General features: G+C 41.9%; 1 protein-coding gene across 2 annotated transcripts in view; it reads right to left on the bottom strand.

The window, feature by feature from the left end:
- The window catches only part of CNIH3 (cornichon family AMPA receptor auxiliary protein 3), a 57,526-nt gene that overhangs the window by 4,567 nt on the left and 29,465 nt on the right, over positions 1-23,494 (bottom strand). For both annotated transcript variants that reach the window (XM_081904516.1, XM_081904517.1), the window contains exons 2-5: positions 20,604-20,672; positions 17,673-17,720; positions 1,049-1,161; positions 1-144 (exon numbers count right to left, since the gene is read on the bottom strand). In XM_081904516.1, coding sequence (XP_081760642.1) covers positions 1-144; positions 1,049-1,161; positions 17,673-17,720; positions 20,604-20,672 — 374 coding nt within the window. The remainder of the gene's footprint in view (positions 145-1,048; positions 1,162-17,672; positions 17,721-20,603; positions 20,673-23,494) is intronic.

Raw genomic sequence — 23,494 nt, 5'->3', positions numbered from 1 at the left:
CAGTAAAGATAGTAGAAGAACGAGAGGAGATAGAAAGCTAGTTTACACCAGGCCTCTCTTTGGCAGTAGATCAAGGTGTCTGCATTCATTACTGCAGGAGGGTCATATGCTAGTTCCGTACTGTCTGCTGGACAGTGGAAATACCTGAAAAAGAAAAGGAACACCTGGTGAAGGAAAAGCCTATACACAAGCCATTTGTCATGAGAAGCTAGGGGCTGTGGGATATTTAAAAGGCAGTCAAACCATAAAAAGGCAGTCAAGCCATAAATTCATGTTTTGCTAGATAGGCACATGATAGGAGCTGAAGCTGACAGAGTTTTCCTGTAAGTTTGCTAGAGAGGACTCTGTGAGAGACACGCTCCCTGTGCCCTGACACAGGGAGGGCGTAGCTATCCTGCCTGCCAGGCCACGTTCTCTTCCTCTTTCTGCTCTGCCAACAATGTAAAACAGGGGTTAGCAACCTTTTTCAGCCATGGGCCGGTCTCCCGTCCCTCAGACCATGCGGTGAGCTGGACTATATTGAGGGGGCGGGAAATGAACAAATTCCCAAGCCCCACAAATAACCCAGAGATGCATTTTAAATAAAAGGACACATTCTAATAATGTAAAAACACGCTGATTCCAATACCATCTGCGGGCCGGATTGAGAAGGCTATTGGGCCGTATCCAGCCCCTGGGCCTTAGCAGATGTTCCACATCGGGGTAGGCAACCTAAGTATGAGCTCCAAGCTCAGACTCCATTTTAAGCTAGACTTAAGTATGTCTTTGTAATTGAAATACCATTTTAAGCCTGCCTGAACAAAGCTGCTGTATCTGTTACTCTTCAACAAGTACTCCGAGTGGACAAATTTTTACCTGTTACAAGACTGTTTGTGTGATTATTGTTCTAAAGGAGAGAAAAGGGGGAAATATCAGGAGAATCTAGTCTGCCTTCAAAGCCTCCTGGATTACTAAAACCAAAAGGCTAAAACTAGCCTATCTAAGCTTCTCTGGAAGTGACAGATGCAGCAAGGGAAACAATGAACTTCCAAGCAGGAATATGACTTACCTCCAGAAGTGATAGAAAAGCAGAGGAATATTCAAGCCAAGGGTCAGCCATTCTTGAGCACACAGAAACATTATACAGAAAAGACTATGGATCGAATATTCTGGCAATACTAGCTGGGAATGGGGAAAAGAAAACAGAAAAGATTGTACAGTTGTTGGATATAATAACTCGTTGTTGTTGTTGTTGAAACCACCTTGCCAGAAAATGAGCCACACCTACAAATCTCACTCTGCTACACCATCCGCCAAGGCCTACTTGGGTGATGAAAGACAATGATTCGTGGGATCCTGAGCAAGAGAATTCCTGGAACCAGCCTACGCCTTCCTCTACTTGTACTAAGAAGTTATTTAGCCATTTGAAAAGTACCTGGGGGAAAAATCCAAGATTATCTGCTGTGCTTTGTGTGGGAGACTGACAAGTCATTGGTGTATGCATGTGCTTGAGAATGAATAATTAGGAAGTTTTCAACATTTACAGTTTCCTGTACAAGAATGAGGTGGATATCTGGAGAAGGCAGAAATTAAATATTACTCCTTTTCTCGGTAAAAAGTAATACTTTTTGAGACCTTAACAAAATTCCAAAGCAGAACTGGTATCTATAATATAGTTGCAAAATTCTAGCATAAAGTACATGGTATGCCAACTTTGCATTTATTTACTTGAGGCATTTATACCACAGCCTTTAGCAAAAAAAAGACTATCAGAGGGACTTAAAATTCAGTACTAAGTATTTAGCCTACAGACAGAAAAAGTATTTAGCCCACAGACAGAATATAGTGTGGGAAGTCTGTATCAGAGCCTGAGGAACAGATTTGAAGCAGAATGCGTTCCATATCCTCTTCCCATGTTGTCCATGAAAGACAGAAATCAACTATTGGCCAATTGTAGTAATGGATAGTAAAAGTGAATTTGCAAATGCACTCCAACCTGCCTGTGTTGTAAGCATTTTTTCACATTTAAATTTTTCTCTGTATGCACACATTCATTCATTCTCTGTGTGTATGTTGATGGCATCTGTCTGTCTCGGAAGACAATGGAGGAGTGTACCTTTGGGGATGAAGACAAATTGTTGGGCAGTTGCCCAACGCAGGAGAGACATGTTTTGTTGCAGCTGGAGCAGATGAAGGCATCTATTTGTGCTGCTGCACAATTGTGTATGGCCACAATTAACATGTGTTGCGTGTTACCCAGTTTCCTCTCCTTTTCCAAGCTGCTCTCATCTACTATTTCCCTCACTGTCAACCCTCTCTTAACTCTGTGAAATTAGAAAAAAACCTTGTCCGTTCTATTGATGCCTCATTAGTTTCACTGTTGTGTTAAATTCAAGTATTACTACTTGTGCTGGTGCAACTATTCAGGCCCTTTCGAAGAAGCAGAGTAGGGGAAATGCTGAAAAAAAAGGTCAATGACTTCCCCTGACTTTATCAGTTTCCACCAGATACAAGGGACCAGACATTGGTGAAAATTGGCAATGCTACCTTGTTAGTTTCACTAGATAGGAGAGATGGGAGAACATGGTAAACAAAACAGCAGTGGAGTAGACAAACAGGAAAGTTATTGATTGGATCCTTAATCCTTCCTGGTTTGTCTTTTGGTCCCAGTTTACACACTGGTCTCAGCTGCTGGCTTCGTCTCTTGACTCTGATCTCCTGGTGCAATTCTTGGCTCGTGGGTCAGATCAGACCACTGCCTAGAGCTCCGGCCTGACAGGGCCTGATCCCTTACCCAGTTATGTCAAGATAGATTTCCATACTTTGCAGTGCGCACAGCATTAGTTTATGTCTGAGACACAAGCACTTAGCATGAGGGAACCTGGGCTGCTGGCCAACCATTAATGTTTGGATAAACAATGTATGACCTGACTTAGCCTCACATGGAAGTGTTGTGTGTAGCAAATCCTACAGTCTGTCACAAGTGGCCTTCCAGTAGTATATTCCACACATCAGACAAATGGTGAGGGCATTAAAGAGCATTTTTAAAAGCTAATCTTCAGACTCCTCTTTCTCTCAGAGACCTCTGAAGCCTGCCTCTAAGAGCTAATTCAAACATTATACAGGCAAAAACCAACTGACATGTGTCTGATTGATGCGCGATCGCACAAGGCGCCAAACCCAGAAGTGACTTGAAAACATCAGACCAAAAAAAGCCAGACGGAAACAAACCTATATACGGGGAGGGGACACCCCATTTATGTGGGTTCAATATGTGCATGACTGCACACATGGGCATCACACGCTGAACCTGGAAGTGACCTGAAAACATCACAAAATCAGCACCAAAACGGGTGGGGTGCAGTGAGGCAGAACTGGATGTTTGCAGGCTTTTAAAATTGTGGAGCACAAGTGGCACATATCTGGTACTATGTATGACTGAACCCAGGTAAAGAACATACAACCATATCTAACATAAAAAGCAGTGATGGTGGCAAATAAATCCAGCTTCTTTACCGTCATTACCATCATGAGATCCCAAGAAAATGAAACCCAGCTTTCCCAATAAGGCTCAGACCCACTTCTTGAGCCAATCTCGAAGAAGGCATGTGAATGCCATCTTAAGAGTCAGCAGAAAATGAGTAATAACCTCCCTCAGACCATCTATGGACCATCAATTTCCTCAGCTATTTTTTTAGTTGGCATTTCAACTCTTTCTATTCACATATGGTAGCACTGCAGGAGGACAAGCCAATTAGTGAACGACATTTTAAGTCTTCATCATCTCTTTCTGGAAAGTGAAAATGTCTACAAAATATCCCTGTGGAAATCTGTGATCTGCTGTGATTTGTTCTACATTGCTTACTAAAACAGATAATGTGAAATTTTATCCCCCAGCCCATGAAAAATCCTTACAGGACAGGAAGGAACCATGATTTTCAGAGCAAGGAAATAATTGAATTTCACTTTGGGTTTCCTCTTAGAGCTGAAGGACTGTTAGCTGGGGCTCATTGAGAAATATCAGCTGCTAAAGGAACACCTCTGTGAGGATAACAGCCAATTACCCTATTTAACAGCTATTAAGTGGTGCTAATTGCAAGCTATAGACCACAAGCAGGATAGGTTTAGAGCAAGCAAGGGGAAGCAAAAGAAACCGGATGATACAAGCAAGTAGCAGGACTTTAAAAATGTGTGCACTGAATTGGAATAAGCACCCAGCTGGGATGCACATGGTGGCAGCTCCCTTCTTATGTTATAGACCTTAAAATGCTTGGGAACACTGCATGTGCACTATTAAAACAAACCTACAACCACCACAGCAAATAGAGACTAAAAAACAAATGTGGACCATCTTCACCTATATCAATGTTAAGAGATGGGATATCCATCGAAGGAAAGAGGGACCTTTCCCCATATATGGTGGGCATGCTTAAAAGAAAACATGGCTTTCACAGACAATTCTTGGCAGCAGTTTCAAGATAACAGATCCAAGTTCCACTGGACCCTTTTTTTCAAAATGGATTCTTCCAGTTAAATACTCTATGTGTGGTGCCAAAATGTATTAACTACCTACTGAATAGGGGAATAGTTGCTGGAAACATTTTGCACTAGTACTCCATCATCAGCACTGATTTGTTTTTCAGACAGAATTTAAGGCACGGAACCTGATTTTTATCCATGAAGTTTATTAACTGCTGTATAGTTAAGAAAGGCTTCCCACTAAGGTCCCTAAAGGTAAAGGTAAAGGTACCCCTGCCCGTACGGGCCAGTCTTGACAGACTCTGGGGTTGTGCGCCCATCTCACTTAAGAGGCCAGGGCCAGCATTGTCCGAAGACACTTCCGGGTCACGTGGCCAGTGTGACGAAGCTGCAGCTGGTGAGCCAGCACCAGCGCAGCACACGGAACGCCGTTTACCTTCCCACCAGTAAGCGGTCCCTATTTATCTACTTGCACCCAAGGGTGCTTTCGAACTGCTAGGTTGGCAGGCGCTGGGACCAAACGACGGGAGCGCACCCCGCTGCGGGGATTCGAACCGCCGACCTTTCGATCGGCAAGCCCTAGGCGCTGAGGCTTTAACCCACAGCGCCACCCGCGTCCCTAAGTAACCTTTAAAATCAACAAAGTGCACTTATTTAAAATTGCACCCATGCATTGCATTCAACTAGTATTGTTATTGGGGGAGGGGGTGCTCAGTGTCTGCCAAACAGATTTTTTTTTAAGAGATTTGCCAGAGCCAAACCGAAGCATTTTTAGTAGCGGTGTAATTTTTTGGGTGAGAGGTATTTTTTGGGAGCCTAAGCTGAATGGGAATTGGAATATTTTGCATTTGTTTTGTTTATTTTATATAGGTTTTCAAACCACTGCTATTCCTGCCACAAAGCTTTGGGATGGTCTTGGCTACATGCATAAAGAAACGCTACTGCTTTGATGAATCACAGCCACACAGAAGAACTTCAATATTACAGCACAGCATACAGCTATATTTCAGTTAAGTACTTAACTGAGTGTGACCCACTAAACTCAATGGGATTTACTTCTGAATAGACAAGCAAATATATCTATAGCTCTAGATCTATAGCTCAATAGCTCAAGCTACAGCTCTAGCTCTAGTAATGGCTGGTGTAGTAGGGTAGAGCAACAGAGCTGCCCTCCTGACACCCACATTACTATAGCTTACCTGGATAGGGCAGGGCAGACGAAAAAGACGGGTTTGGATTTGATATCCCGTTTTATCACTGCCAGAAGGAGTCTCAAAGGGGCTAACATTCTCCTTTCCCTTCCTCCCCCACAACAAACACTCTGTGAGGTGAGTGGGGCTGAGAGACTTCAAAGAAGTGTGACTAGCCCAAGGTCACCCACCAGCTGCATGTGGAGGAGCGGGGACGTAAACCCGGTTCACCAGATTATGAGTCCACCGCTCTTAACCACTACACCACACTGGTAGTAAGGTTGCGGCTGTGAGGATGCATTGGAAGGAATGCACATGGCTCTGACCTGGCCGCTACCCTGCGCCACCAAGGTAAGTGGCAGCAATGAGGGTGTTGAGGGAGTGAATCCTCAGCTCCACCCAACTCCACCCGCCCTTCCCTTTCTGCATGACTACATAGCCCTCTGAATTCTCCTGGTTAACTCTCACACTTTTCTCTCCCTCGGCTCCACTTCATTGCCTTCTCTATTTGCATGTACACATATCAGCAATCCTAAATTACCCTTTATTTCCATACAGATTATTTTGCACTGCAGCCCTATTTCTCATTCCCTCTTCTCTTTCAGTAGCACTGACCCATCAGCACCACCTCTACTGCTATTCCAGTTTGTCTGTTTATTTACCAGACAGATCTCCCTGTACCCCCATCTTTCAGATACCTTCCTCTACTTTATATTCCTCCATACCAGGCATCCCCAAACTTGGGCCTCCAGCTGTTTTGGGACTACAACTCCCATCATCCCTACCTAACAGGACCAGTGGCCAGGGATGGTGGGAATTGTAGTCCCAAAACAGTTGGAGAGCGAGGTTGGGGATGCCTGCTCCATACCAAAGTCTTTCTGTACTCATATTCTCCATTCTACCCCCACATACACACTTCACAGCTGTTCTCTGTCCTTCACAGATATCTCAGCACTTCCATCTCTGCTGCTCCCATTCTCACTATGGTGCTCCTAGCTTACTGGACCACCTCAAAATATATTCTTAAAATATGGAGATATTAAGTGTCCAGAACAGAAAAAAGGATGGATTTTCATTTCCACATCTGAAATCCATTCCATCTGAGTAGTCACATTATAATTCCTTGCAAGGCAGCAAAAGCGTTACCACTAAGCTTAGCTTTAATTAATGCCTATTTCCCTGCTGAAAGTGATCTGTTTGAGACCCATCTCTTTGATGTGATGCTAAGAACTAAAGCTTGCAGATTGTGACATCTTTGCATGAACTTCGGACCAAACCAGGTTCACAAGGACACACAACTGCCAAGTAAGTGCTATAAAACTAGATAATAGTGATGATGATTGCACCAAACGTCTCTGAAATATGTCTTTAATATTTTTTTTTAATCAGCCACAAGCTAGGTTAACTTTTCTAATGCATGTAATTTACAAGTAATTACTTTATTTATCTCTTTAGTTGTACAGAGAATCAGTCAAATTATTTGAAAAGAAACAATTCCCATCATTATTGCATTTTCTCTCCACAACAGCATAGGGTATAATTACATTTTTGCCAGTAAAGAACTGTCACAAATTACCACTTCGCAGGAAATCGCTAGCACCTTCTCGCTATCTCTTGTCAGAAAGTACCATAGGCTCCCAACAACCTCTAACCAACTTGTTGGAAATTATTATACAGTATATTATTTTGCCATTTCTAACTGAGACGGGGCAACTCTCCTTACCAAATTCAAGGAACGTTTGAGGGCCTCCTTCTCTTCTAGGTAACCTTTTAATGGCCACATTGCAATGGTGGGTGGGGCCAGAGGCAAAGGTGTTTAGAGCAGAGGTTTTCAACCTTTTGATTCCATGGCTCCCATGACTGTTAAGTTGTGGGTGAACATATCAGACGACACAGCAATTCTTCAGACAGCTCTTGTTTATTCACAGGCCAGAACAGAACTGAACTGAAGGGTTCAGCCAGCCTGCTTATATAGAGGTCCACTACAACGCAACAGTAACAACTTTCTGTAACTATCCAATCACTGAACGTCACTTTCAATTCCTTATTTGCATATGTGGACCTGAGTGAAATCTATTTACAGTATCCCCCTGCTGGCCCAGAGCCGGCAGACCCTCACTCCTTTTCAAAAACCCTCCCTTGTGGAATGTTCCCTCAGCATCCTCTCCTCTCCCCTCACCTTGAGAGTCCTCCGGGCAGACACTGCTGCTCCCCCTGGTCTCTGAGCTGCTCCCCCTGCCTGAAAGAGAGGTGCCTCCTCACACTGCCCCACAGGGGCCTGGGAAGCACCCCCTAGCCAGCTCCAGAGGCATCATTCGCCTGGGGAACTTGTAGCCAGAGCTGCTGAAACCAACAGCCATGTAAGCCTTTGGGACGCAGATATGCGAGAGGGCCAAGCAGGGAGGGAAGGAAAGAGGGAGAGAGGCCAGTGTTGCTCACAGCACCCCTGACCATCATTCAAGGCACCCCAGGGTGCCATGGCACACTGGTTGAATACCACTGGTTTAGAGCAATGCATGCAATTGTTAGCTATGTACAGTAGACTAGTTTCTACACACACTCAAACATTCCTCTCTTTCCTCCATCTAGGCAAGCAGGAGGCATACATTAGAGATCAAAAACACATTCCAGCCAGGCAAAAAATACTCAAGGAGGGTGTGAAACAGGACCAGTATGGGGTGTAGCCTCGGGTGATTGTCAATGGCTTAATGGGGGAACTTTGAGGGCCACATTCAGCCCCCAGGGCCAGTGTTCCCTACCTGCCTTAGTCTATCACTTGCTCTATTACACCACACTGCCCACTCCCTGTTGGAAAAGGTGCAGAGAAGCACAAAGTCTTCTCCAAGGTGATGCTTGTTGTTTCACAAGAGATATACTCAAGGCAAAAGGAACCTTGATTCATACTTTGTGAAGTACAGTCGTACCTTGGTTCTCAAACAGAATCCGTTCCAGAAGTCCGTTCGACTTCCGAAAACATTCAAAAACCAAGGCGTGCTTCTGATTGGCTGCAGGAGCTCCCTGCACTCAATCAGAAGCAACTTCGGACGTTCAACTTCCAAAAAACGTTCGCAAACCGCAACACTCACTTCGGGGTTTGCAGCTTTTGGGAGCCAAAATGTTTGAGTCACAAGGCATTTGAGAACCAAGGTATGACTGCAAACACTTTTTGCTGGCAATGAGATTAATTTTTGGATGTGGGAAAGGAACTGGTTGCAAGCGAAATGATATGGAAGAAGCTTCTGTAAGCTGATTTCTCCAAAGCCTTTCAAAAGCACTTTATTCCCCTCCACCTCTCTTGTCTGCCACCATTATTATTATTCTTATTCTTCCCCCCCATTTTCCCCCTCCCACCTCCCCAACCCTCCCTCCCTCCCTCCCTCCCTCCCTCCCTCCCTCCCATGACTTCCCTCAGCTCCTCTCTCTGATTTCTCAACCAATTATTATTATTATTATTATTATTATTATTATTATTATTATTATTATTATACCACCCTGCATCTGAGGATCACAGGGTAGTTTACAATATAAAAACACAAGAATACATACCATTGTAACAGACAAAGACAACACCTGCCTGCCTGCCCCCTGCCCGCCCGCAGTTTAAAAGGCCATAGATTGTTTAATTATCCAAAGGCCTGGAAGAAGAGGAATGTTTTTGCCTGGCACCTAAAGATATGTAACGATGGAGCCAGGTGAGTCTCTCTGGCGAGAGCATTCCACGATGCCTCAGCCATATCATAGGGGCAGGAAAAGAGAGACCACCTCTTTTCAGTGACTTGTGCAACCTTGCAACAGCTCTGCAGTTTACATAAACAGCAAATTGCTCCATTTCTCCTCTGACAAGTGAGGGACACCTTACAGAAATAGTCCAAAAATAAATGATTCGTGAAAGATTAAAGGGGAAAGGATTTCCATGAACTAGCTAGAAGTTTTGTACTCAGTGTATTTTTAGCCCAAATAGAATTTTTGTTCTCGGTGATAAAAATGTGAGGAACAGAAACAATGCCTTAATAGAACTTGTCTTCAGGACTTGAGTTCAGAGTTCACCCAGAATCATAGGCAATCTGGAAGTGTTTCAAGGGGCATCTAGTCCAACTTTCTCAATAAGCAACAAGACTTCATTCTGTCTTCTTGGTAAAAATTCAAGCTCATCTGTTTCTGACTAAGGCTGCAAATCTATGCACACTAACCTGAGAGTCATTCCCAATGAAATCATTGGGGCTTACTTTTGAGTAGGCTTGTATAGGGTTGCACTGTAATGGAGGCAAGATGCTTCAGCTTGCTATAATTGTTTTGGATTTATTGGATTTTATTTTTGCTTACAGCCAGGACAGGACATGTTCTAGACAAGTACAGTAAAGAGCAAAACTCACAGAACTTAGTTTTCAGGGAATCTCAGTTTTCATTTTAAGAGAAGTAGGTTGCTAGCCCTCATGGCCCTCAAGATGAGCTTGAAAGCAATTTTTAACTGATTTACAAGCAACTGGATGCATGTCTACTCAAAAATAACTTCCATTGAGTCCAATAGGGCTTACTCCCCGGTAAGTGGGTAAAGGCAGTATCCTTAGATGTTTCTAGTTGATCAAAAAGCACCCTATATGGGACACAGGTACTCAAACATTCTTTTTTTTTAATAATTTTTTATTGGGTTTTACACAGTTTATATAGACACACACAATACACAATACAGACATACACATATAGAGACAAACATGTATAATTTCAAATCCTTAATTTCTTAACCTTTTCCCCTGACTTCCCCACACCTCCCCTTCTTGTATTCCAATTCCAGTAGTTAGTTCAGCAAGTTCTTATAAATTTAACTTATATACTTAACTTATAAACTTATATATACTTAACTTATAAACTTAAAAATTTTACTTATATACTTAGACTAAGCCACAATGCACATCATTACACCCTTTTCTAAGGTCGACCCAAGTTCCCTTCCACAAATTTCCCAATTTTTATAATAATTACAAAGCGAATAAGAAAGAACAACTTATAGTTATACACCCTTTACGTTCCAAAATTCTCTCCCCCCCCCCTTTTCCCGGTTTTGATCCCCAGAAGATGTCCAAGGTACTCAAACATTCTTTATCTATGCTATATTACCATGAAAATCTGATATTTTCACCTTCTCATCAGAGTCTGAATGTCTTATTGATATGTCTGTTGTGAGGGCCATTAGCACAGAATAGGTCTGCCACCAAGAATGGAGCCTCCATATTCAGAGGCAATTTGCTTCTTATTACAAGATGATGAAGGCAAAGAGCAGTATGCTCTTTGTGTTATTACACAAAGAAGCACCCTGAGACCTGCGGCTATACAGATAATAATAATAATTTCAAAGTTTAAGAAAGCCACCATAAATTGAACACCATTCACACACTCTTTAAATGTGTAACCAAGAAGAAAACTGAAGTGAAACTAAGCAGAAATATTCTGGTTCTTTTGCTTATAGCTGAACTGTTGTGTTTTTCCCAGAGCAGTTTTTTTTAAAGAAAAACACACCTTTCCAACACTTAAAAAAACCTAAAAAACTGTCTGCTTATCTTCCTATAGCTTGCAATATGTTCTCAAGTTATTTCTAGGGCAAACAGACCAAAACAGCAAAGTATGAACTCACAATACAGGAAGAAAAATAAACAGGAAGAAAACAAGGGATATTATCTGGGCCATCATTAAGAGACTTGCTGTCAGGATTCAGGTCTCACACCTGGAACAGCAACACTCCAGGGATATGCTCTATTTTCATATTTCATTTAGCACCTGGAAGGAGGGGGGGCAAAAGATAAGTTATTTGCAGTGCTGTAGTGCTTTCACCACCAGTCTGTCTATTCTGGGATATTCAAGTAGTTGCTGGGAGACTAGAGCAAATTTCTTACAGCTAGTCAGTTTGCACTTTATGCTAAACCAAACCGTGGCTTAGCTGGAGCATGTAAGCACGGGATTCCGAAGAAGAGATTGCAGCCACTTTGTTCCTACTGCTGTGTGGCTTAGTGTATTTTCTGAACCCGGGTTCATGGTTTGTTTCTTCCAGACAAACCACAAGCTGCAAACAAACCTTGGTTATAGCTTGTGGTTTGCCTGGAGCAAGTTAAGCATGAGACCATGGTATGGGTAAAAATTACATTGATATTTATATCATTGGCAGAGCTCTTACATATACATTTATTTTCCTTTATAATGAACAACAGTATAATATATCCTTATATTGTTTCTATTATAACATCAATATATTATATTACAATTTACAGTTGTATTTTAGAAAAATATGAATCCTCTTGAGGTTTAACCCTTCTTAATTATTGTTTTGTAAAATTGCTGTGAAAGAAACGTAAGATGCTTTACCGGCATTACGTTTTAAATTAGTTTTTAAAGCGTATCCAACATTTCCACTGAAGATCAACAAATGCGCTTTAGGAGTACCTGTTCTCCAGTTTCCTCTCTGCCTCCAGAGTGGAAATTGCTGCATACTGGAAAGTGTAACCCTCCATCCATCATAAACACAAGGTACCATAGGATTAGGACAACTAATTCATGCAGCTAGGATTTCTAAGAACCTGACCACACCACAAGCTTGGTATCTTGACTGCTTGGTATCCCTTTCTGGCAAATGCAGATGGCATCTAGGCAAATCCTGCACCACCTGACAAATACTACTGTCATACTGGCAGCCTGGACGCATGATGCAGCTAAGCAGGTCAAGGTCTGGTCAGTGCCTGGATGGGAACCACCTGGGAACCACATACCTGCTGCCTCAGGTTCCATGATGGAAGACAGGTGGGTTTGCAACTGAGTAAAATGAATATTAATTTCTAGTATTCTTCAGGAATCCATCTCTATTTTATATGTGTGAACTTATTATCATCCTTACAGTTTTACTTTAGTTTCTTGCAATTGATAATACAATGTGGGACATAGCTGTCAACTTTCCTTTTCTTGCGAGGAATCCTATTTGGAATAAGGGAATTTCCCTTTAAAAAAGGGAAACGTTGACAGCTATGATGTGGGGGCGATTGCCTCTTTTAGTTTTCTTGTTATAATCAAAAATATAAAACATACCAAATCAAGGTGGTTTGTTTCTTTTTAACTGCCCATTAATTTCCTTTTTTATTTTAAAAAAAATTAGAACTATTTACAAGTCTTGCATAGTTAGCAGCACAGCAAGTGGCTTAAATAGAAACCCTAAATATAGCTCTCACTTTGTCTCAAGCAGAGTTTGCCAGGCCATGCTATCTGTGCCATTGTCTCATAGGACATTTAAGCTATTAAAATATGAATTGAGCGATTGCCTGAAGAACCGCTGCAAAGGGTTGCTTTTTTTTTTTACAAGTGCTAGTAAGTCTTCACAATTCATCTCTGTTGCCTCTTGACGCGGATTTTGCTACTAATCACACTGTTGGAGGAGCCTTCTACAGGTTTCCTGTGGCCCATCCAATGAGTCAGACTCAGCAGTGTCATGATATAGAGGAGGTCTGAATGGGGAAAGCATTATCCGCTGTAAGAAAGATTGCAGGGAGTGAAAAGCCGCTAACAAGGCAGCCATCTTTGGACTCTAATGGTTGCAGGCAAAGTGCACTCACTCCATCTCTGTTACAATCACTGTCAATGGAAGGGACCCATGGTGGGCCATTTTCTGTTCTCATTATGTTTTTTGTCATGGGGTAATTCATCAAACCTAAGAATATCTCCTGCACTCTGTTCAGTAAAATTGCCAGAATGCATCTTCCTACTGCCAGGACTTCAAATAGCTTCATTTCTACTAGATGATAATCCAGGGCAGGTATAAGAGTGAAACTGGGAGCACAAGGAAAACTTGTTCCACATAGAATCACCGAATAGGGAGAGTTGGGAAGGACCACGGGTCTAGTCCAACCCCCTGCAATGCGTGAATCTCAGCTGAAGCATCCATGACAGATGGTCATTCAACCTCTGCTTAAAAACCTCCAAGGAAGGAGAGTCCACAACCTCCCGAGAGAAACCATTCCACCATTGAACTGCTCTTACTGTCAGAAAGTTCTTTCTGATGTTTGGTTGGAATCTCTTTTCCTGCAACTTGAAGCCATTGGTTTGAGTCCTACGTTCCAGAGCAGGAGAAAACAAGCTTGCTCCATCTTCCATGTGACAGCCCTTTAGATACTGGAAGACGGCTATCATAACTCCTCTCCATCTCCTCTTATCCAGGCTAAATATATGCAACTCCATCCACCATTCCTCATAGGAAAGCACAGGAGCATTTGTCAAAAGCACAGGATCATATCCAATATTGTGTGAGTAGAAGGCAAGCTTGTCCTCCTTCCCCCAAAAGCCTCTGCAGAGGGTGGGACAAAGCCTTTGTCTTTGAGATTAAGCAGATCAGTTTCCTGCCCAATTATTTTTAAATTTATGGTATTTTCAGTGTATTTCTAAACATATTGCGAACCCAGAGGCTTTCAAATAGGACCGGGTGCACTTTTAAATAAATATAGTTACACAGAAGTAGAACTCTCTGAAGTCTGGAGGAATTACTTCTGAGTAAGAATACTGAGTATTAGGACCCTTCCAGACTGGTATTATAACTGCAGGTATATCCTGAAACCTGTTACTGACTCATTAGTGCAATAAAGGTGTCTTTATTCAGTTTCATTAGTTGTTCTGCGATGCGTCCCCTGAAGCTACCTCATCATTGCTATCTGAAGGGCAACAGAACCACAAAAGCAGGACACACACACCCCAAATATTTGTGATATGAAAAGTTGTGGCATTTCAGAAGGAAGTTACAGGATATGCACTGATTGGAAACTTTTGAAGGCACAAATAGTATTGAAAGTGGGATTGCCTGTGATTGCCCCATAAGAACAAACCACAATAAATGTGCAATACAAAAGACACCTGGAGGGGTCCTTACATTGCTAGTCCCATCTAACCACACACATAAAGAGCATGGAGAACCTTAGCCTCCAAATAAGTATCAACAGTACAGTCAGTTATGCGGGAGTTCTTGCCATCTAATGTGACTAGTCAGTAAAATTTTACAATTCCTATTCAGCCCTTTCTAAATTAAGAAGCAGGTTGACCTAAGTTAGTCAGCAGCAACAACAATGATTTACAGAGGTAATCAAGGAAGGACTATAAATTCTATTTGTGGCTTTAAGACCAGCTCAGCTGCTCGTTTTCTAAGAACGTAAAACCAAAGGCCCATCTGGTCCAAAATTCTGTTGACCACAGAAGCCAAGAAGATTCCTCTGAGAACCCTACAAGCAAGACATGAAGGCAGCAACCTTCTCCCTTTGCTGATTTTTAGCAAGTGATAAGCTGCATATAGCCATCATGCTAGTCGCTAGGAATGGGTGAATATGTCAAATACATTTTCTCTCAGTTTCTCATTTTCCAGTTTTCTATTATTTTGGGGGGTTGTTTTTAAGTTCTCATGAATATTCATCAGCATTTTCATGTGAATTTCTCCAACTATACAATATTTTAAATGCAGTTTCCCTTAACACAATGCATTTCTGTATGTTATTTTCACAAATATATGCATTTATATGCGCACTTTAATGCACACATTTTTGAATACATTACTTGACCAGAGAACAGCCTTGCAAATTTCAGATAACCGTAAATTTCGAAGGGTAGCTTTATTTCAGGTTGAATATTGTTTTAATAAGTGTGAATTTGCCTTTAAATACAAACTTAAATTGTTTTCTTCCCCTCATCCCTACCTCTAACCAGTAACAGAGCAGTGTACATTTAGGGGTCTTTCATCACAGAAAATTTGTAAACCAAACTAGTATGAACATCAGTGACATGACTGCCATAACAATTTTCTGCATGCATTTTTTAAGTTTGTAATGTAGATTGATCCTCTAACTGTTTAAATAAATCACTAACACACTTTCAGGCAAAGATGCTAGATTTTTAATATAGAAGGAAGAGCCTTAAACAGTTGGGTAAAAGGTTGTACAGTAGTTGCTGTATAGAACATTGGTCTTCAGCTGATAGCTCCTGCCCAACAACTGGATTATGTTCTCCCATAAGGTGGTTTGTGCTCTAATCATGGAGCCCAGTTGTACCAAAACCAACAGTAATAGTCCCACAAACTTTAAAAATTGTCATGGGTTGAACCAATCATTTTCACAAAAAGACCTTAAGGTGAAATCTTTCATTAGCCCAACTCTTTAAAAAAAAAAGAAAAAAGAAAAGTGCCTAACAGATTTTGTTTTTCATTCAAGTGAGTTATTTCAGGAGAACGCTTTAGGAAGCAGAAAATGCACACAACATACTGCACTATCCAAGGCCACACAAAGCAATATAATAATGAGGCTGCATACCTGAAGTGTGCCTTAACAATTGCATCCATCTTCCCCAACATTTTACTTTATTCATAAACTAGTTTAGTGTTCTAATTGCTCCCCAAAGCTCTGCCGCTAACCTTGAATACCCCAGAATTGCTATCCAGAGAAAGCTACTGTAAGCAGTTGTCTACCGTGAGTACTGCCTTTCTGTTGAATTATCTTGTTTTCCTTTTTCCCTAAAGCACATATCCCAATTAAAAGCAGCATTTCCCCGAAGACCTCTGGAAAAGGGACTGTATTAACAAACAATTTAAGAGTATGGAAAGTAACCTGTTCCCTAGAGTGTGTGGTATGTGGAGGATGTAATTAACGGAAAGGTACTGCTTCTGCTGTTAGCAAGGATGCTTAGGCTCAATAAAAATTAAATACCAGTGTGGGCAAGACATCTCCAGGCAACACACATATATTAATAAAATTACCACTGTCTGTTGCTTTACATTACAAAAACTGGGGCACGGCTTGGAAACTAGAAGGATGCTGACTTAGCAAGTAACACAATGAAACTATTTCCAGGACAGCAGTAGTGTTAGTATCTCGGAGCAAAGAGAAGATAGGAAGCTGCCTTATACTCAGACAGATCACTGATCCATCAAGCTCAGCACTGCCTATATAGATCAACAGTGTTTCTCCAGGGCTTCAGATAGGCCTCTTTTCTAGCCATACACAGAAACAACAGAGTTTCACCCTGGGGCCCTTTGAATGCAAAGCTTCATTCCAAGTGCTCCCATCAGTGAGCTGTGATAGCTCGATTGGTAAGCATGAGAATCAACCTCAGGGTCGTGGGTTTGATCCTTACGTTGGGAAAAAGATTCCTATATTGCAGGGAGTTGGGCTAGATGATCCTCGGGGTCTCTTCCAACTCAATGCTTTTATGATGAGCTATTGTCCTTCCCTCGAAAACAAAGAACACAAGAAGAACACCTGCAGTGTTTCCAGGAGCAAGTGAATAATATGTCAATGTCATGCACATTTAAGGACCTGACTGAGCCAGCCAGTTCCAGACATGAATACATAGGTGTTTAAAGGTGAGCAACCGCATATATAGGATATCCACTTGTAATGAGTTTGCTGTTGACAACACCAGTGTGAGACTGTTGTTTCCCATAGCACTCAAGGTGTGGGGTTGCTGTGAGAGCCACTGTGCAGGTAACCTCACTAGAGAATTAACAGAAGATCGTTTATTGCTCAAAAAGTTATGTAAAGAGAAAGCAGCAAATGCTTTCCCAAGACCCTTAAAAGAAGTGCTCAGTTTTCCCTTTCAAATGTTTGAAAATCATAATAAAAGGCTCACAATAAAAGGTATGCCATTTATCAGATTACTGTTGCATAGTTATAGAAGAAAGCATAGGAACAAAGATTTAAGGTTGTATGTCAGGTTCCAAATTATGCCTCCTAAAGTCGTCTGCTTCCTTAAAAAAATGAGGCTAATAAAGTGAAGCCAATGATGTTCTGAAAAGTTCATTTCTTTTTAGAATATTATTGACTGATTGGAAGTCCCTCCTAATTAGCTTCCTTCCTTCCTTCAAAGGTCACATCAGTTTCAATTTCCATTCTGCCGTTATTGCCTCCTTGCTGGAGGAGGAACCTTAGGAAAGGTCCAGTGCTATTTCTAGCAACACCGATACGATGGCTCAGATCCCTTTGAACAGCCCAAAGCCCACAGCCGACGTGGGTTAATTCCTACCTTTCGCAAAAGAAAGCAGATTCGTTCAATATTTCTCAATCGCTCTCTCTGTCAAAGAAAAGAGAGAGAAAGGGAAGGTGAAAGGGTACAATTTAAGACACCCATGAATCAAGGAAACTACCTCCAAATGGAGTAAACTCAACCCAAGCGGTACTGTGATGAAGAGGGAGTGCACATGTATTGGGGTTAATGCCCATGAGGTCACACAAATTCTTTTGACACGATGAGGATTAACTTCTGCAATGAGGAGACTTTGGTACCCATGGAGGCTCCCTATGCAGTTGAAAACTGATTTTCTATAAGTCTCAATCACATGGGGAGCTGCTTTGGACACAAAAAGCTCCCCACTGCAGTTCATCCTCATTATGCGAAGAATTATGGTGAATTGGTGTATCCTTGAAGACAACACTGTACCTGTGTTGACTCTACAACCCAGTAATGGCTGAAAAGCATTTGACTTGGGTAGAGCTTCATTAGTAATTAATTAGTGGTAATAAAATCTGTGCCCACTACTTCAAGATGTAATGTTTTGTCTAAGGAAGTCATCCCATTCATGCAAGGATATCTGCTTGCACAGTGGAACTTCCTTTTCCTTTTCCTTTCCTCTCCCCATGTGTGCTCCCCGGGTTGAAGGAATCCCCAGAACAGATTTGGGAAGTGCGTAGGGGAAGAGAGGAAGGGGACAAATAAAATGATTGCTTTGTTGATTCCATTGCACATGCAGAAGTCCTTATGCAAATGGGACGACTTCTTTGGATACAAACCATTGTATTGCATTATCCACCAACATGATTCGGATGTCACCAGGAAGCAGATTCAACCTCAGATCTAGTAAATTCGGTCACTTTAGTTAAGGTCTGTGTTCATTCTTCCATCTGCCATGGTGTAGCAGAAGTTGCTTCCTCTGTAGGGTAAAGTGGATCCACATCCTTACAAATGGGCAGTGCATGATGGCAGTGAAGGCAAGGGGTGTCTGAGTCAGCACTGTGTAGACACACTTTTTTTCCTTTATGGCCAGAGACATTCAACAAGTAATTGCTGCTTTAAGTGTAACCATGATGATGAACATTGGCAGACCTGAGCTTTCCCCAAAAAGTTTAAGGAAGCCCTCTCTAGTCTTCCAGTTTAAGCTTGGCATTTCAGCTTGGCTAAGCAAACATTGCCACTTGCCTTGTGTGTGTGTTTTATTTATTCATTTCACTGCTCAACATGCTTCACCGGTTTTCAAAGACGTTGGAAAAACCCCTCCGCCTTCCCTTCAGGTTCTATTTAGGTAAACATGGTTACTGTGCCTTTCACCTATGGAATATATCAGCTATTACATCAGAGACAAATTCTCTCATCTCATAAGCAAGTTTAATTTGATTTGCTACAGTGGCTATCTCCCTCTTACACTGTGAGACTTCGATCTGCTTCTCTAGGCGAAAATGGACATGAATTCCTACAGCAGTCATGAGTGGTGGGCATACACAGTCATGCAGCTTTGGAGAGAGATAACTTCTCTGCTGTAGAGCTTGAAATTCTTAAAAGGGAAAACGATTCCCTAGGATGAGGCGCTGGCTACAGCCAGGCATCAAGGGGAATTTAAATTCTACATTCCCCTTGGAAATAACAGGGTAGTTATTAAAGGTTAACAGACTTAAGCAGTGCAGCATCTACAATCGGTCTTTTAGTCATTTAACTATGGGCCATAGGCTCACATAGCTGTTTTTCAAGCCTATCTTTTGGAGAGATGATATTCCTGGAACCTTTGGAGTTGCCACCAGTCAGTGCTGGGATAAACAGACCATAGCCTAACTTGATGTGAGGAAACTTCATATATCCACAATCTTCACCGCTTTGCCTCCATATACAGCTGTTTCAGATGTTATGGAAAATGTAGATTCCCCGCTATGTAAATAAGCCATGGCAAGTCTCAAGCTTGCATACTCCCTCCTGCTCTCCCTTCTTCTCATATGCTCCAAAGGAAATTGGAATTGCTCCAGAGGAAATTGGAAGCATCTCTTTCCACTTTTAAACCAGTATTCTCTGGTTAGGTCCCAACGTGGAGACGGGGTTTCTTTAAAATCTGTAAAAGCTCACACAAGTCAGGATTAAGCTACTGTTTCTGAGGCTTGTTCATTAATTCAAGTTTAAACAAAACACAGTTCATAGACTCTGAACATAAAACAAAGCACTGTGGTTTGTTTAAAACTCAAGAGGATGCTTTTGATTTCCTCTTCTGGCATGCAATAGGAGAGGGAAAGAGGAGCATGTGAGGACAAGGCTCCTTCACATAGTGGGAAACCATCCTCTAACCTCTCATTAGGCCCACTGTCAGGATTTCTGGGGATGGGGTACCGTAGCTTTGTCACAGCCATTATGGTGGAGCAATGGAGCAACAATCTCTCCATGAGCAATGCAACTAAAATGTATTTTCACTCATATACCGTATTTTTTGCACCATAACACTCACTTTTTTCCTCCTAAAAAGTAAGCGGAAATGTCTGTGCGTGTTATGGAGGGAATGCCTACGGGTGGCATGCCTATGGATTTTCCTCCTCTAAAAACTACGTGCGTGCTATGGTCGGGTGCGTGTTATAGAGCGAAAAATACGGGTAATTACCCACAGGGAGTCAACATGTCCATATGATGAGAGTGGCCAGATGACCAACTGACCACTTCGCCACATGACAAGCTATATGTAATGCGTACTGACTTTGCCCTTCAAAAGCCGATTTTCAGTTATGTGAGTCAACCCCTGGTATGTGCCTTTTTCCATTCCAACACCCCTCATTTCTGAATCAGAAATAATTATATCAAGACTCACTCTGTTTACATATTAAAATAAATTTCACTTTTAGGCAATCCTGATTCAAATCTATATTTCTGTTGACAGTTTAGCATTACTATCAAAACTAAATTACTATAAAATAACAGAACAGAACTCACCGCATGTGCTGGGTTGCACTGATCTATAGGGCTCTTGAAGTCTGTCTTTAACTCATCAAATGCAATTATCTGCAAAAGAAATTTTTCAAACACTGAAATTACATTACTTGCAAACAGGTTCCCCCCCCCCCCCAATTAATTTATCCTCTCCTACTATGGAGAAAATCCATCCTTTCAATTATAATAGATTCAATCCAGATTATCTCCAAGACAACTGGCACTTGTGTCATCTGTGCATAGTCAGGCTACTTGGCGTGAATTTGTTGTACAAAAATGTGAGAATGGCAGTTGTTCGAACTTCCATATCTGAGAGATCAAAACCATGGGCACCTTCCCAGGTCCCAAGTACTTTCATCCCACAGACAAACCAGAAGAGCAACTGTGTTACTCAGTAGCAGCAAAACGATCTAATGTGTGTTAGTGCCATAGAATAGGGATGGAGAGCCTGTGACCCTCCAAATGTTGTTGGACTTTAATTACCATCAGCCCTAGAAAGCATGGCCAAATATGGGAACTGTAGTCCAGCAAAAAAAATAAACCCAAAAACTGGAGTGCCACAGGTTCCCCATTCTAGTTTCAGAGGCTAACTGGTCTGTCATGTCATTAGCTCTTGGCGATACTGAGGCATTTTTATCTTTAAAAGGCTTTTCTCATTATTTTTCTCTGTGCTATTGTACATGAAGATTCTTACACGTAGACAAACTGGAGTGATCTATTGGGAGGTGTGTTCTGCCACCCAGATACATATTCCAAATATTAATACTCGTGTCAACTTCCTGAAGTGTGTGTTCAGATCAATATCTATCTTTATGCAGCCACACTTACACTACCTTTTCTACATGACTATTAATCTCAGTGTTCTTAACAAACAATGTGAGAATCAAATCTAGCTTCAGACAGAGAGCAAAGCTCCAAAGAATGTACCCCAGCAACCTGAGTGGACATATTATGGGCCAAAATATGTTAGGTTCTCTGGCCTCTATCCTGCACCTGGCTTTGAGGAAGACTTAGAAGGGAAGGAGGCATTGCCTAGAGAACCATCATCCTCCACTCCAAGACCTTCCAGATCAGAGGATGTGGTATTACTGACTCTTCAGACTCAGAGGGCAGCCCCAATGGAGTGTACACTGCTGTACCTGTGCTTTAAGACTCAGTGGCTGAAGAATCATGCACTGGCCCTTTAAGGACCACAGATAGCTCCTAAAGGGAATGAAGTTAACAGCCAGTCCAGGCCAGACAGGCCTTCATGCTGGTCAGACAACAGCTCTTCTTAGACGAATTCCAGCCAGGATCTGTCCAGGGTCCTGACAGGCTGTGCTTTGCCTTCCTTGTCATATTCGTTTGGGTGTATCCCTGCCCATTCAGTAAGTAACATTCCTCCAACCCAGCCTCCCCTGGAAGTCTCGAGTTGACCTAGGACAGGACGAAGTTGACAGATGATAATTGTATGTAAGGAAAATTAACCTGAACATCTCCCCCCCTCCAGTTTAAATAGGTGCTGGGGGCGGGCAAGCTGGATCAGAGCAATGGTGTTTGGTGGGGGTTTCATTCTTGCCTCCTACAGTGGTTTTGATGAAAATCATTCCCAAGGGTCTTTTAATCCCAAGAAGCTCCTGGCACTTATGTGAGCTCACTTCCAGGGGCTAATGGGAGAGCTTTCATTGGTATCACACGCAGCAGGTGATCCAGCTTCCCCTCATACACTCAGGCCCCACTATCCACATCCTCACTATCATAAAAATCCACTTATCTGCACATAAAGAATTAAATATCTGGGCAGTCAACTTTCTTACTTCCTTGTTTGCTTGTGCCTTGCTGATCAGTAGCATCCCTTTCCGGGCAGAAACCACAGAGTGGAGGGGGAGTGAGATCAGATGAATCAGGAAGCAGGAGAGATTGGATAAATCAGGTTTCCCTCCCCCCTTTGTCTCTCTTTTGCTGATTGGCTGCAATCATTTTAGGAAGACACCAGGGAGGTTGGGGGAGGGATCGGACAAATCCCACATTAGAAATATTTCCATAGGAAATAATGTAAATCATGGACTCATTATGCGAACGCTCACCTAAAGAACGAATTCTGGTGAATGCATTCTGTTCTTTAAATGGGCCCTAAAAATATCATTTTTAGTTTGGCCCTAACTCCTAACTTTCACAAATGCAGATACTTTGCTTTAACATTCAGTTTCTAGAATGTGCCAATAATTATGTGGGAATGTGCCAACAGCTAGCTATCTTGTTATTCCTCCTTAAGTGGACCTTCTTGGACCTACAAGTGTTAACCAATTATCATCCAATGGCTAACAGTCTCTTTTGGGGCAAGGTGCTGAATATGGTGGTGAAGGTACAGATCCAGGTTTCGTTAGAGGAAATTGAATATCTGGATGCATTTCAGTCTGTTTTCAGGCCTGGTCATGGTGCTGAAACTGCCTTGATCACCCTGGTTCATTACATTTGTCAGATATAGGGGAGCAACAAAAAGAATTTTTTTGGCGACTTTTGATACCATTGACCACAGTATCCTTCTGGAGTGGCTCAGAGAGGTTAATTCCCTTCTTTGTGTTTCATATGATCTTTTATTTCATTTTTGTCTCATGAGTATGAAAGTTGTTTTCAAAACTTGGCCAAAGAAAGTGCTTTCCTTCATTAACAGCATTTTTCCTGTTCGCTATATCTGTAGCATATTGCAAATTCTGAATCACCTAATATCCCCGTTTTTAAAGAAGTATGAGTAACATATGGGACCACACAATATGGCATCTTGTTTTGCTGAGGTCATATTAAATAGTGATTCACGTTGGGCTCTTCATTCAATAATACCCTGAATCTACTGCTATTAAATTGCTTTTTGAAAAATGCAAAATACTTTAATTCTAAGTATTTTCTTATTTTAT

Source organism: Podarcis melisellensis (genome assembly GCF_964234715.1).
Source record: "Podarcis melisellensis genome assembly, chromosome: 3".
NCBI classification, from domain to species: Eukaryota; Metazoa; Chordata; class Lepidosauria; order Squamata; family Lacertidae; genus Podarcis; species Podarcis melisellensis.
This window is presented reverse-complemented; position numbering and strand designations above follow the sequence as displayed.